We start from the raw sequence: 16,125 nt of genomic DNA, 5'->3' as shown, positions 1-16,125 counted from the left end.
TAACAAAAATTGCACAAAAACTAATTTCACCCACTGTTTTACACCTGTAAACCTTTGATGTGACAAAACAGTTCATTCTGAATTCTGATTCTCTTTGTCATATCATCTAGATCACACCTTCTATTGATGCTGAAAGTTAGTGACAGTAACTGCAATTTAATTTTACAGGAGATGAGGGCATTGACAACTCGATATATATACAGCCACACATTTCTAAACAAAAATGTTTTCCAAATATAAAATGTCTATCATATACATTTCAAAATGAGTCCTGTTCAACAAATGTGAACGAAGGAGGTAGTGTTTTGTTGATAAAGCTGTTCAGTATTATGTTCTGCCATTTAGTAACGTTTGTCACTTTTCTCATGTGTTTTCTTACTCAGATTACCACACCAAGCTTCCCAGTAGTGGTCAAGATTGGACATGCCCATTCTGGAATGGGGAAGGTAAAGCTATTTCACTCTGTTAATGTCTTTTATAGCCCAAGTTCAATCAAACTTTTATACAGTAGGTCGTTTCAGAGTCCAAGGACCCTGGCAGTAAAAATCAACTTCCATATTAAGCTTAGTTTTAGGAACTGCCAGGATTTCTGTCCGAGGACCAGAGGCTGCATACTAACCAATCTTACTCTGAATAAATCATCCAGAAAATGGGCTGCAGTCAAAGCCCAGTAGTTAAGTTTTCAGTATTACTTTCTTTTATTAGAAGCAGGTGATGAAGTCATTGTTGCGGGTGTCATCCTGATCCACTTCACCACCATCAAACATCTTGACCAGCCTCCCCTTTTGTTCAATCTGTTCCCACCTCGGCTTTCAACCTCCCCAGTGACTTCTCTCATCGATCTACTACTTCCCTCTCTCCTCCATCCATCTCGGTCTGATACACTGTTATTGTTATCTGCCATGCTTATCCGTATAGCCAACTCAATCTCTAACATTTTAACACATTGTCTCGCATGGAGTTTTATCTTTGCTGCAGATAGTGTAACAGATGTGATCTAGCATTGTGTTGAAAAAGCACCACAGACAATGATTAACCAGTTGAGCTGATTCATTCTGACAATGGACAAAGTGCGATCATCACTGGACTGTCCTTGAACGTGTATTTTCCACCATTTAAGATACGCTTTCATGGTAAAGTTGAACTGGGAAGAACAGAAGGTACGCCATTCCCTTAAAGGCAACTGCCCGTGTCGTAAAGTGACAGAACACTAGGCCACAGTATACGCATAGAGTACATCTGGTACCTTGGCAAGTGGATGCATTATTAACCACTAGCCCATACCCGGTCGACCCAAGACGGACACCAAGACGGACGGACAGACAGAGGTTACTCCAATTATATAGTAGGATGTTACAATAGCATTTGTAGAAGTAGAGCACAGCGTTAGTTCTGGTGACACAATGTGTCAAGCCTTGCATCTCCTGCTGAGCATCGGCTGATTCCTGCCAAATCCTCCACTATCTATGTGATGTCAGTCAGTCACTGCCATTCCTTCACATTATGGACCTGCACTCCCTTTAACTGCTTCATCTGGCCTATTCCTGTCACAGCATACGCATGCCCTCCCACAAGCTCTCGCTGCACCCACCTCCGCCTCCATCTCCTTCTTTTTATGCTCGTCTGATTGATCAGTGTCATTGTCTGATGTCACTGTTGCTGCTCTATTCTGTAGTACCCGGAGATCTTTATCTGATGTCACTGTTGCTGCTCTATTCTGTAGTACCCGGAGATCTTTATCTGATGTCACTGTTGCTGTTCTGTTCTGTAGTACCCGGAGATCTTTATCTGATGTCACTGTTGTTGTTGCTCTATACTGTAGTACACGGGAGGAGGGGTCTTTGTGTCCCAGGGGGGTCTTTGCTTGCTTCTCTCCCTGTTTGTGGCATTCCATGTATGCACGTTGAATCCCAGAGCAGAGCCATGCCCCCAAACATAACTGCTTGAATATTGCAATGAAATTACTTTTATTTAGACTAAAGTGGTCCTGACAGAAGTGCTAGTTGTTACGCGGCTTTGAATTAAGCCCTACTGATGCACTTTGTCTGTGTTGTTGAAAGTGCAAAGTGAGACTGACTTCCAACTCGTTCCCTATAGGGCTGGCACAGTGAGCCACGACACAACCAGCTCATCAGCCTCAGTTAGTCCATTTATCTAATGCCTTCTTCCCTACAGCTACCCTTGCTTTATACTTAACTGCAGTATATGTTCTGCCGATGACTTCCAAGACATTGCCACCGGTTGTCTTGAAGGGACACACCACCCTGAATCCTTCATTAATCTCACTGATGATTTTATCTCTCGTCATCTCCTTGTCTCCCTTGTCTTTTGCCATCCACTGTAATGCCTAATTAATGCTCCGTTGTACAACGTTGTCACAAACCGGAAATAGCCGATCCGCAACACGGTGTGAGTTTTTGGATCGGCTATTTTCCGTCATATGCCGAACTATGAATTGGGTTTAACTCTGTCCATGTGACTTATATTATGTCGTAGGTGAAAGTGGACAATGTGAGTGATTTCCAGGACATTGCCAGCGTGGTGGCCATCACTCAGACCTACACCACCACAGAACCCTTCGTAGATGCCAAATATGACATTAGAGTCCAGAAGATCGGCGCCGACTACAAAGCATACATGTGTGTACATACTATATGTCTGTTGGTGTTTTTCACTGAGAAACCACTTAAAACCCATATGTTGTTGAGGGTCGCGCTGCAGCGCATTGTAAGCTTGTAGATCAGTAGATCTAGTAGATTAGTTTTATCGAAAGTTTTACCCAGAATACGGATGCTGGTGTTTAAGTGGTTATGGCAGATAGCAAGGGTTAGTGAAAATGGGTGTGCACAGTCAAATCCTCAGCGTTAATGTAACTCTGAAGGTGTAAAAATAGACCCATAATTCTGCAACGCATGCACGGTTCAATTCGCTGGGGGGGGTAAACCATTCATTTTTATCACCCGTGCGGATACGTTTTATCCCTGCTTCTGGTCAGACTGAATTAAATACATGCATTTCCTTTTGGGAAATGTAGACTGTCTGATATGTTCAATATTTAATATCACATTTTAACAGTTTCATTAAAAATGTATGTTAAGAAAACATCCTCCTCTGTATTTTTATTACAAATCTTTTTGTAATAGTTTGTAAGTTTGTAATAAATAAATATATGTATGTATATATATATATATATATATATATATATATATATATATATATATATATATATATATATATAAAATATGTACAGTATGTTTGAGGGTGGATGATATATAAGTGTGTGTACTGTACTGTATGTGCATGTGTGCGCAAATGTGTGAACCGTTTTCTCTTTTGCAGGCGAACATCCATCTCTGGAAACTGGAAGAGCAACACTGGGTCTGCCATGTTGGAACAAGTAGCCATGACTGACAAGTGAGCACTGTATTCTCATCAAGAATGCACAGATTGTGTCACACATGTCACAGCTGAGCCACAAATATGACAGTCACTTTCATGCTGTTGAAAGAAAATCAATTTAAGTGAATACATGTAGGACACCTTTTTTTTTCTTTATTTTTCCTTATTTATTATTTATTCTATCAAAAATGGGGTGGAAATATTCCTAAATATTCATGGATTGGTTTTTTTTGGACTTTGTTTCTTGTGAAAAAACAAAACAAATCAAAAAACTCAAACAAAAACATTTAGCAGTACTATTAAAGGCCCCATGATTATACACAAAAACAAAGGTCACTATTTCACAAGCATCAGTCTCTCACTACTACTCTCACTAAGCAGGCAACAATGTCAATTGTTCACAAGTTGGCATCACTGTCTTAATTGGAAACCCTCTCTTCACCCTTCTACTACTGCATCTAGTCCTTGAGCTGGTCGGAACAGCATATAAAACACAATACATAAAATGAAAAACAATAACAAACATTTTAAACCACATTACAACGACACAGATGCAAATAAATATAGTGTTACATGAAACGGGTGCAGTCAGAATCAGAGTCAGTCACTACAGTATGTAGTGTGTCCTCAAGAAGCACCCTAAATGTCTCTATTGAGACCAGTCGAACCAGTTTCAGAGAGTCCTGAAGTTTGTTCCATTTGTGTGGAGCATAATAAATGAAAGCAGTCTTTCCTTGTTCACTGCTCTTACGTGGACTGGTATATCTAATGTGTATCCGTGAACGTGTTGAATGTCCAGTAACCTTTGGTTCTAAAAGCGAGGATAGGTACAAAGGAAGCTTACCACGCCTTATAAATAAATAAAAAACAATGTTGCTCTCTACGAACTGCAAGAGGTGGCCAACCCACTTTTTCATATAAAATACAATGATGGATGTGATAACCATCACTAATATAGAGCACTGTGGTAGACTGCTTCAAGAGGCTTCAGTGTGGAGAGTGAAGCAAGCATGCATGTATAGTATGTGAACGCATTGCACATTTCATTTGATTTATGAATTTCATAATAAATTTCATTCAAAATCTGTATGGATTTACAGAGGAAAACTTTGTGTTACATCTTTCATGAGAACAGAAGTACATCTTGTGTAATGTATAATCACTATGTTGTCACTGCCAGTAATAGATGACATTTCTAGATATGCACATTTTAACAACTTAAAAAATAAAAAAAAGTCTGAGCTATATGCTCATCATCTTTCAAAGAGAGAGGGTAAATAATAAGAGAGAACTATCAGTTTGAAGTAGAATGCTTCATTCGGTTCTATGTATAATTTTGCAAAGTGTGTTTCGGCATGGGGTTATGAATGGAGTGATAACACACAGAAAGCTACCAGCTTGCCTCGGCTGCAATGCTATCACATATTTTGTAGCACAAGGGCATCCTTCCCAAAAAACTCTTTGAGAATTATTCCCCCCAGATTGTACCGATGGCCCAAATTCGGGGTCCTGGCTCACGGACAATAAGGAGCACATAAGAAACCCATACATATTGCTAATTGACAATATGTTGGACATATATCAAGGCTAGGTAGCTATACAACTCAAGATTCAACATCACTTTAAGACGGTCGGTCGGTCAGTCAGAATTGAGCCTCAAGTTGGGATCACTTGAGGAATTCTATTGAAATGTGAAACTCTACCAGTGGGTAATTACAGTAGTTAATACTATTAAGTGTGAGGCAGAACGCAAGCTGTACGTGTTTTTACTCCCAATGTCCCATTTTCTTAAAGTCTTGTTTACATCATCGATCAATATTTTGCATTCTTTCTAAACAAAAAGAAACCGAATGCAGATCTTTTGTATAAATACTTGACTAATGTGTTGTGTATCTCTCTGTGTACAAAAGGTACAAACTGTGGGTGGACACCTGCTCAGAGATATTTGGTGGGCTGGATGTCTGTGCTGTCAAAGCCATCTGTGGCAAGGATGGCAATGACTACATCACTGAGGTGAGTGGAGTGGAGTGGGATGGATGATGGATGGATGGATGGATGGATGGACGGACGGACGGACGGACGGATTGACTGATTAACCCATTCAATCCGGGAACGCTTCTGTGTCATTTTAAGATTTCTTCAATCAATCGTGGAAATGTGTGCAAATCTTTGAATATATATATATTTTTAAAGGGAACATTTGTAAACAATATTTTGTTCCAGGGACCTCCAGAAGCAAAGATTTGAGTTACAAATGTTCGCTTTAAAAAATATTCAAAGATTTGCACACATTTTCAATTTTTTTCAAAGCAGATCTACAAGCTCATAGCGCGGCACTATCTGCTATTTTTGAACAGCCAAAGTATAAAATAATGGTTATAGCTCAAATCTAAAATGACACAGATGCGTTCCCGTATTGAATGGTTTAATATACAATTATAATGAAAATTGGATTAACAAGCAGACTAGTATTACTAGCAATATACTGTAGCAGCACAGCTCTAGTTATTACTCATTTACTACAGTATGTAGTAGCTGAAATTATGAACCATGTCACATACTTGTATTCTATAATAAACTTTGACGTAGTGTGTTGGCACCATTTTCAGTTAGAATATTAATAGACTTGGAATCTTAATTTTAGCCTGTCTACCCTAATTCTAACATAAAATAGGACCACACACACCCTTCAGCAGGAAACACCTTAACCCATTCAATACGGGAACGCAATCTGTGTCATTTTAGATTTTAGCTACTGTATAACCATTATTTTATACTTTGGGTATTCAAAAATAGCAGCCGAATGGCGCTATGAGCTTGTAGATCTGCTATTTTAGAAGAAATTTTTTAGCAAATCTTTGAATATATGTTTTTTTTTTTTTTTTTTTCAAGGTTTTTTTTTTTTAATATATTTTCACATACAGGTCTATAATAAAGGGCATACAAAAACAGTGAATGTATGTTACCCCTCCCACCCCCCCAAAGTTCCCGCTCCGAAAGAGCCACAACCCTGGTATCTCATTGTACCATTAAAACAAAGGACAATACAAACAAATAAGACACAATTGCAAAATTTGTCAAAATGAAGTAAAAAAATAAAAAATAAATAAAGTATACACAGTAGAATATATATATTATTAAAGAAAGATTTTAAATGAATTAAAAAAAAATACACAAAAAATATAATGAATATATGTTTTTTAAAGGTTCGCTTTGAAAAATATATATTCCATGATTTGTAACTCAAATCTTTGCTTCTGGGGGGGTCCCTGGAACAAAATATTTTGATCACCAATCAGATAAATTAAGTCTGATGATCCTCCTCAGGATCTATACTAGGCCGTAATTGACTACATGCAATGTGTGGTGATTTCTGAAAACCCTGTGTGTGTGTGTGTGTGTGTGTGTGTGTGTGTGTGTATGTGTGTGTGTGTGTGTGTGTGTGTGTGTGTGTGTGTGTGTGTGTGTGTGTGTGTGTGTGTGTGTGTGTGTGTGTGTGTGTGTGTGCGCGCGCACGCGTTCATCTCCCTGTTTGTATCTTTCTTTTGCTTTCTCCTTTTGTCTTTCTTTCTCAGTGCATGGGTTCTGTGTTTCCTAGAAGGCTTGACCACAATGTCAGTGCATGATGACACATGAACGCAGATCGCTGTGTCCATGTTTACTGTAACTCATCCCAGTCGAAGAACCGGCAACCATTATTCCAAAAATGGAAAATGCCCCTGACATGTTCTGATCTCAGCCGTCAAAATGCCTCAAACCTCTTTGTATTCTCATTGAAGGCAGGTCATGGTGACTCAGTGTATATTGGAACTACAAAACTACTGGCCAGGGTGGAACACACACAAAAAAACATGAGTAAACTTTTGTATTTATATACAAACACACAAAACCACAAGATCAAGAATCATCAAGAATGAGACATTGTATACACACCCCAACACACAGACAGGGCAGGGCAGTTAATGGAAAATGAGGATCTTGTTTTCATTACTGGACACTATATTCTCATCTCACTGATGATATTCAGGTTTTCTTTTTACCTGAATAAGGTGAAAGGTTATGCATTTGAAGTAAGCATCACAAAATACGATAAGTATAAACAGTATTTACAATATAATATAGAAGAAGTATAAACAACATAGACATTATAAACAAAGTAATGACTAAAAAAGCACAAGCAGAAGCAGAATGCTTATATACTGGATATTATCCTACATGCAGTAGGACTAAACAGTCCTGTAAATGTTTGAAACTTGGAAGGCTATGTTCAGACTGGCAGCCCAAATCCAATTTTGGACATATCATTGGAACCTGATTGTTTTTTATTAAGGCTAGACAACACAAAACCACATCAAAACCAATGTTGGTGCTTGGACAAGCCAATAACCTCCTTAACTCTACACACAGACACCTCTCTGAAGACCACACATTTATTTATTTATTAAGTAGAAATAAGTAGCATAAATCATGGATCCTTTAACCACTTACTGAAACCTATTCAATCCGAGAACGCATCTGTCATTTTTAGATTTCTTTGGCTGTTAAAAAATAGCAAATATACAAGCTCATAGCATGGCACCAAATGCTGCTTTATGAGCTTGTAGATCTGCTATTTTTGAAAAAGAATCTAAGAAACTCTAAGAAACTGAATCTATTCTTTTGAGAAGTTGTTCACTGTTCAGAAGAATCACTGTGTCACTGTGTTCCAGTGATATTATCCCTCCCATCACGTCTCTGTGAATTCTGCTCCCTTCTCCTTATAAGGTCGCCTCCCTGCCACAATAATGAAGTTGCATTTGTAGGATGGTTACATGGTTCAGTTCCCATTCTTGTTAACGAGCTGGTGAAGCATTAAAAAAAAACGTCTGCCTCCCCCTTTCATCTTCGCAGAAAAGTGGTCTGAATGCCATAGAGATGGCACAATAAAGATGATTCCGGAATGACTCCTGTGGTTTTTGATTGTCGGTCAAGAGATCCCATTTTCCTCCCACCTGCAGAGAGGCTGATTGCAGCAGTGACCATGCAGTTTAACCACATGAACCAGCCCCCTAGCAGCCCTATTCCGGGCGTGTCATAATAGGCGCACATTCGACACGCTGTGAGCTTGCAGATCAGCTATTTTCAGCCAAGAGATTTTGTGTAGAGGGAAGAAAGGAGGGGACCAAATATAGACACCTGGGATCTGTAAGGTTATTTAGGGTTTATTACGGTAAAAAATACATTATTAGATCAGTTTGACTGATTGATTGAATACTTTATTAGCAGTTCAGTAGCTCCATGGTCGTAATTTAGTGGACTGGTCTTTCCCAAAGTTTGAACAGAGATATATATATTCCATTATACAATGTAAGGGAGACTCAATTCTTATTAGCTGAGCTAAAATGAATCCACAGGTATTGTGTGTGTGTGTGTGCGTGCGTGCGTGCGTGCATGTGTGTGTGTGTGCATGTGTTCTCCTACAGCATCTTCCATGATGGATGATAATCACCCCCTCCCCCGACACCAAAGAAAGTTTCGTTGCTAGGGGATGTTCTTAACAAGCCTTATTGAAAACACTTTGAGGGTGGCCTGTCCTGCATTGCCACAGAAAATATGTTCGTCGACTGTTTGCTCTGGTGGCTCAACTCCATTGAGTTGATTATGACTTCTGGCTGTGGTGGTGACAAATCGCTGTATCACTCCAGGCTTATTATGACAGTTACAAATGGAACTCAGTCCCCTGCCAGACCCTGAGAGAAAATACATCGTTCCAGGGTCCGATGCAGTATTTCCACACTTTGTGAAAGCACTAGTAGCTTATTCTAAGTGCAGATATCAGAGCCAGGATTTGAGCTAGGCTCTATTTTAAAAAAGCAGGATTTCTCTTTAGAAATAGCATTTGTGTAGCTCAAAGTGGAGACATCTATGTGTCATTGTACATGTATACATGGTGGTCTCTTTTAGGCAACACTGTTAACCACTTAAACCCTACCGTATATATTTCGTTGACCGGGGTTTCCCAGGGGTCTATACTTGGCCCGTTACACACTCACAATGTGATGCGTTGCTATTTTTGTCAAATGTTCACCTCTTTTCGCTGAATGTTCACCTATTATGATATGCCCAGATTAGGGATACTAGGATTCATGTGGTTCACAAATGTTGTCCCTATTTTGGGCATGACATTATAGCGGAATCTTTCAAAATGTTACATAGAATTCTGTAAGTATAAAATGGGGCCTAAGAGGTTAAGCCTGTTCTCTTTATAGTGGTTAGGAGCTGCACACACATCCAAACATTTCGACGGGTGCTGGATCTACTAAATAAACTGAACAAAAGGAAAAGGTCCGCAGACCGTCTTGATGCTCCCAACATAATTTAATAGATAGAGCGGTGAATAAAACAATGTTTCGGCCGATGTGGCCGATGTGGCCTTCGCCAGGTATCCCCGGGATAATTAACCAGGTCCAAGTGTTTATCTACTGTATGGCGCACACAGTACTAATATGAATGGTGCAACCCTTTAACCACTTTGTGCATAACTCTACAATACACGTCTATGTCCTCTGTGTCCAGGTCGTGGGATCATCTATGCAGCTCATTGGTGACCACCAGGCAGAGGACAGGCTGCTGATCTCCGAGGTGGTGCTGTCTAAAATGAACCAGGCCCTGGCTGCCAAGGCGCCTGCTGCTGCCCGCTCCCCTGCCCGCTCCCCTCAGGGCCAGAAGCCCACCACTGTCCAGCCCCAACAGGTAAAGTATCCATGTTTCGTCTGATGCCACCTGAAAGCATTATAATGGATCCCACTGGAATTGAGTGCAGGTTCTCACGCAATTGCATTGAGTTCACGTCTCAAAGCCATTCTCACAATAGGCCAATACATACAGTATATGGATACTATATCTGAATTTGAATTTTCCCCAAATTACAGGCCTTGATTCAAGATACAATATTTTTATTGTTACATCTTATACAGTACGAAGAGTACAATTATTTGGTTGTAGTAGCAATAACAAACAAATAAATAAGTGCACATGGAGTTTGTTTGTGTTCTCCTGCCATGTCTGATTAGATCATGAGAAATGTGATGTAATGAAAAAGGATGTCAGTTTCAGTATGTTAGTTTGTTTTTGGTTTGTTTTTTGAGTCCTGTAGTGTAATGATGTAACTTTATCTGAACCCTTCCAATTAACCTCTTAACTCCTCTCTCTCTCTCTCTCTCTCTCTCTCTCTCTCTCTCTCTCTCTCTCTCTGTCTCTGTGTGTCATTCTCTCATGACATTATCATTCTCTCTCTATATATAATATTCTTTCACTGTCTACTTCCCTCCAGAGCGTCCAGAAGGAAGGTGTAGTGGATCCAAACAGGACCCCTGGACAGCGACCTCCTCCTCAAGGTTGTCAGAACATTGTTCACCCTTAGTAAAACACATGAGCTAGAGAGATTGTATTATTTTCTAAATAAGATTTCCAATTTCAATGAGTAATGGGAGTTAAGTTAAGTTTTTTCTGAAGAAAATTATAATAATTATTATTATTATATACTGTATACATACACACACAGCTATGTACAGTCCTCTGGTGAAGTATTGTTTAGCTAGTTTGAGAGTACTACATGGATTTCAAGTTATGTCCTCATAATTGTAAAGTAAATGAAATCAAGTTCATTTTGAGAAATATAAAGATTTAAATCCTGCGAAAGAATCATTGCAAAACACCAACTTAATTTACAGTTTACTAGTCACTGCACATTGAGAACCATTAATTCCAGATAAAAGGTTTACCAATACCTGATCAACAACAACATAACGACAATTCCACACATTCCAACACATCTATATCGGTACAACTCTGATAGATGTGTTGTCGATGTGCTATGCATGGGCAACCTTTTGAGACAGGTAATGAGTAATTTTGTGCCATTTACCAATTCACTGCCCTTCTTCCTGAATGTTATCGCCCATTACCACTGGCCACCACTAAAGAGTTGAATCTGTATCTTTACCTTAATGGCGATTGATGATGGTCATCAATGGAATATTCACAGTAGGCCTACAAGTAAAGAAACTGGTCTGATGCTGTCTTTTCTAGCTATGGCCTTGTGTCTGTTTGCCTCACAAATATTGCTTCTATAGAAGCAAATGTACAGTATATTAATATATTCAGTTACACACACACACACACACACACACACACACACACACACACACACACACACACACACACACACACACACACACACACACACACACACACACACACACACACACACACACACACACACACACACACACACACACACACACACACACAAACAAACACACAAACACACATGTTGATGTACTGAAGGCTTAACTGTTTCCAGCTTGGCTTCTTTGGTAGTGTGGTGGTGTTTGTGCTCTGGGCTGTTCTGTTAAGACTAAATGTGCCTCATGGGAGCAATTCTAACTGCTTTTAAGATGTTCAATTTACAAAGCCAAAGCCATTTTTCTGTCTATTAGTGTGTGGTAACTTTGTAACTTTTGTGTCTGTGTCCATGTCTATGTAAATGTGTTTGCATGTTAAATTTGTACTATCACATCAGACATGTTTGTCAATTAATTCTGCATGGATGTGGCAAATGTGTTTATTTCATTGTGTTGTTTACACATTAAATCTGGTTGTTTTGTGTATGACAGTGTTGGATATTGTATTGTGCCTACAGCATAAAGGTTTCTTTATGGAAGTATGATTACTGACTAATTTTGTTGTTTCTAAACAGAAATATTGATAATCTCTTAAACGTTCGCTGCTATTGCTCAATGTGAACATTGAGTTTTATTTGGCTCTTCTGTCTCATTTTGTTTATGCAATGCGTTTTCTGAACCTCTTTAAATCCAGTACTTTATCGTGGTGCAGAGTCTGTCCTGGTAAACACATTGTTTTCCCCTCTACCCAGCAATAAAGCTCCCTCCGCAAGACTGGGATGTTTTGCATTAAGTAACAACTTGTCTTGAGCTTCTATTAACCTCTGTTGCGCTGGCTTCGGTACATCCGACATTTACTATTGCTAAGTACATAGTGGTTTTCTTAGGCATTACAAACCTTGGTTAGGCCTACACCTTCAGTTCAAACTCAATTTGCAAATATTAACATTTCATCCTTTCTTTACCTGCATGCTGATGCCTATTTTCTTTTTTGCTGTGATACAATGGCTCAAACTCCCTCCTTCCTCTTTTTCATGTTCTAGATTTACACAAATTCTAGACTCACAAGCCAGTCTCTAAACGCTTCATTCAACTAAAGACTGGTGACAATCTCCCAGACACTGTTACTAAAACTGGGTGGAAACAATTAAAAAAAAAACAAAAAAAACTGCATTGCCCATCCAAAGTCTTATTGGATTGGTGATTGGTTTTCAAAACAGTGGGCGTACGGTAGGTTTGTTAGTGGCCCTTCTAGCGTTTGTGCTAGCGAACCTTGGATTTTGACGTCACCAGGCATATCAGTAGGGGGAGATCTCTGAATGCCTGGCAAATTGTGGCAATGCGAGACTACACAAATTCAACAATAATCAATAATAATGACTTCATTTGGGAAAGCTTTCCTCAGACAAGAGGAAAGAGAAGTGCTTCTACTTTGCTAGCCTACTCTTAATATATCAGAAATTGCTAAATCGTTCATACCTCTTTAGAAAAAACCTGAGCCTGACCCCTTAAATTAAAGGAGTAGTTCACCCAAAAATGACTTATTTTCTATCAATTTCAAACCCCATGAAGCCTTGAATTCATGGATTTATTTTTGTTTTTGTCGCATTCCTAAACTAATCCTTTGATTCCCGTCTCCAACTGGCTAATGTATCCGGTAGGAGACTCAAAGTAGACTCTTTGTGTCTCCTACTGGAAATACACCCGGTCATCAAATTATTGGCTTAGGAATGCGACAAAAACTAAAATAAATCCATGAATCCAAGGCTTCATGGGGTGTGTAATTGATAGAAAATAAGTCATTTTTTGGGTGAACTCCTCCTTTAATGAATTTATCCAAAGTTTATAGTTTGTAGCTTGTATCATGGCAAATACCACATTTAACTTTGGACATGTTGTTTTGGGTAAAATGTTTTCTTTGGTTTTTATGCATCATGTGAGCCCCAAGCAACCATTGGAATGCTTTATGACAAACAGTAATACAATGTAAGACTCACAACCATTCAAATACTGTTCACGTGAGAAAAATTGCTGTTTCTGAGCATGGTGAATTTTCATTAGCTCTGTAAGCACTGTATCAATGTAAAATGATTTCAATCTACCAACACAATACCATACCATAATGCCAGATTACACAGATACCAATTGTATTTGTCAGATACTATAATGAATGGTATTTGTCAAATCCCAAATTACATGGTATTTGTTTGTCCAAAGCTTGGAAACGTTAGTGATATTACGTCACATCCTTTAAAACTGTGTCTAGGAAACTGATCTGAGATCTGCCCTTTGTACTTTGCAGAACCATTGGAAATTCATCCCAGCCCCTTATTGCTCAGCATGTACAATACTGTTTAATTACCTTGTACTGCACGGTGGCTTCCTTTACTGTGTGTGCTTCAGTAACTGATGCCAACCTGCATTCCCTCTCCCTCCTCTCCTCTCCTCTCCTCTCCTTTTCTGTCCTCTTTCTGTTTCTCTCCCCTTTATCCCCTTTTAATATCTCATTTTTGTCATCTTACTGCCCCCTTGTGTTTGAGAATGTGGCTTCAATACAGCAAATGCATCCAAAAACAAGCATGTTAGCTTTTACTCTTATGTACATGTGGTTGTGCTAGCTGTTGATTTGCTCCCATCTGGTGGTCATTGTGAGCCAAACATGCAGAGCTTGCTCCACACACTGCAGATACAAGTGATGAATCAAGCTGGTTAGGATTTCTGTGAATATGAAGCTTTGTTATGTGAATGGGCATGGCAAAGCCATCAAACTCTGTCTGTACCATTATCTGCTTTGGACTTTTGGTGAGTTTTGGGGGTGCCTGGTTTGTCTAGCTGGTGCATTTAATCAACAGGTGGTGGATGAAAATAGTTTTTCTTTTCTACAGTACTTCAGATTTTCTAAATGTATTTACTGGTTGCACGTGTTCACAATCACAATGTAACATAACTGTTCATCTTACATCCTCCAGGGGCACCAGTGAAATCACAGAGTGTGGATAAATCACCAGATCCAGCTAAAAAAACATCTGAACCAGTGCCAAAGTCCAGCCAGGCCCAGAAACCTAGTCAAGGCCAAGCTCAGAAAACAACCCAGGCTCAGAAGCCGGCCCCAGTCCAGAAGGCTGCCTCGGTCAATAGACCTCCAGTGCCAAGGCCTCCTCCTCCAATGAGCAGGGCAGCATCAGTCTCAAAACCAACCCCAGCTTCAGGCGCCACCGCAGCCAAAGCCTCACCACCAACCTCTGGCCAAGCTAAAGCAGCCCCATCCTCTCCCAAAAGGGCAGCTGCAGCCCCATCCTCTCCACCAACCAAAGCAGCATCTGCTGCTCCATCCTCTCCCCCAACCAAAGCAGCATCTGCTGCTCCATCCTCTCCACCAACCAGAGCAGCATCTGCTGCTCCACCCTCTCCCCCAACCAGAGCAGCCCCTGCTGCTCCATCCTCTCCCCCAGCCAGACCACCACCTCCAGCCTCTCCCCCAACCAGGGCAGCATCTGCTTCCCCTTCCTCCTCCCCAACCAGAGCATTCTCTGCAGCCCAATCCTCTTCCCCAACCAGAGCAGCCTCTGCAGCCCCACCCTCTCCCCCAGCCAGTCTGGCATCTGCAGCCTCAATCTTTTCCCCGACCAAAGAAGCACCTGCATTCCCATTCTCTTCCCCAACCAAAGAAGAACCTGCGGCCCCACCCCCAGGCTCCCCTCCAGCCCCAGCTCCAGCCCAAGCCCCTGCTCCAACCTCTCCAACATCAACCCCAGCTCCCATGACAGAGCAGCCCAAGCCCCAACCTCAGGTGTCCCCATCTGCATCCCCTGCACCGGGTAAACCCAAAGAGCTCCCTCCCAAACCCACCCTACCTGCCAAACCTATCCCTCCCGCGCGCAGAAATTCCAAGCCCCTTATCCAGCCAAAGCCTCAGACCCCCCCACCCCCACCCAGGGCCATACCTAAACCTCAGCCTGAGACCCCAGCCCCAGAACCGGCCCCAGCCCAGGCTGATGAACCAGCCTCTGCCCCTGTCCCTGCCCCAGCACAGGTTCAGTCCCCAGTGCAAGCTCCTCAGTCTCCACCTATGGTCCAGTCTCCCCAGGCTAAACCAGCCTCATACTCCCCAGCTCCAGCCTCCGACCCTGAGCCTGTCTTTGCTGAAGAAACAGAGGTCCCAGAAGAGGGCCAGCCCCCTGAGGAAGAGCAGCCAACGGACCAGCCGAAGGCCCATCCTCTGCTGAAGTAAGAGCAGTATTATCAACATAATGTTAAATAGAAAAAGTGCTCCTCGGAGCACAGCTCTCCGCCAGGTCAGGTAGGTTAGTGTGGGCCAGCAATGTTCGGAATCAGGCTGGAATGTGAAAAATCGGACGCCACCATTATAGCGCCACCATGAGGCTGATTTGAAAAGTTTCAAGTGGCATTTGTTCCTCTGCCTAGTGAAATGTGCATGCAAGATTTCACGGAAATTGCATGCTGTGTTCATGATTTGAGGCAGTCCTGCAAACCAATCAGGATGGAATATTAAAAATCCTGTTTCGTTTAATGACTATCCACAAGTTTCCTAGGGCGTTGT

The 16,125-nt window shown here is 40.9% G+C and overlaps 1 protein-coding gene across 1 annotated transcript in view; it reads left to right on the top strand.

Moving 5' to 3' along the window:
* The window catches only part of syn2b (synapsin IIb), a gene marked incomplete at both ends in the record, with an annotated part of 105,188 nt that overhangs the window by 85,696 nt on the left and 3,367 nt on the right, over positions 1-16,125 (top strand). The window contains 8 exons of the mRNA XM_080421365.1: positions 384-446; positions 2,497-2,639; positions 3,340-3,414; positions 5,310-5,412; positions 9,955-10,136; positions 10,714-10,775; positions 14,534-15,079; positions 15,320-15,791. Coding sequence (XP_080277491.1) covers positions 384-446; positions 2,497-2,639; positions 3,340-3,414; positions 5,310-5,412; positions 9,955-10,136; positions 10,714-10,775; positions 14,534-15,079; positions 15,320-15,791 — 1,646 coding nt within the window. The remainder of the gene's footprint in view (positions 1-383; positions 447-2,496; positions 2,640-3,339; positions 3,415-5,309; positions 5,413-9,954; positions 10,137-10,713; positions 10,776-14,533; positions 15,080-15,319; positions 15,792-16,125) is intronic.

This window comes from Gymnoscopelus braueri (genome assembly GCF_963280865.1).
Source record: "Gymnoscopelus braueri genome assembly, chromosome: 3".
Lineage (NCBI taxonomy): Eukaryota > Metazoa > Chordata > Actinopteri > Myctophiformes > Myctophidae > Gymnoscopelus > Gymnoscopelus braueri.
This window is presented reverse-complemented; position numbering and strand designations above follow the sequence as displayed.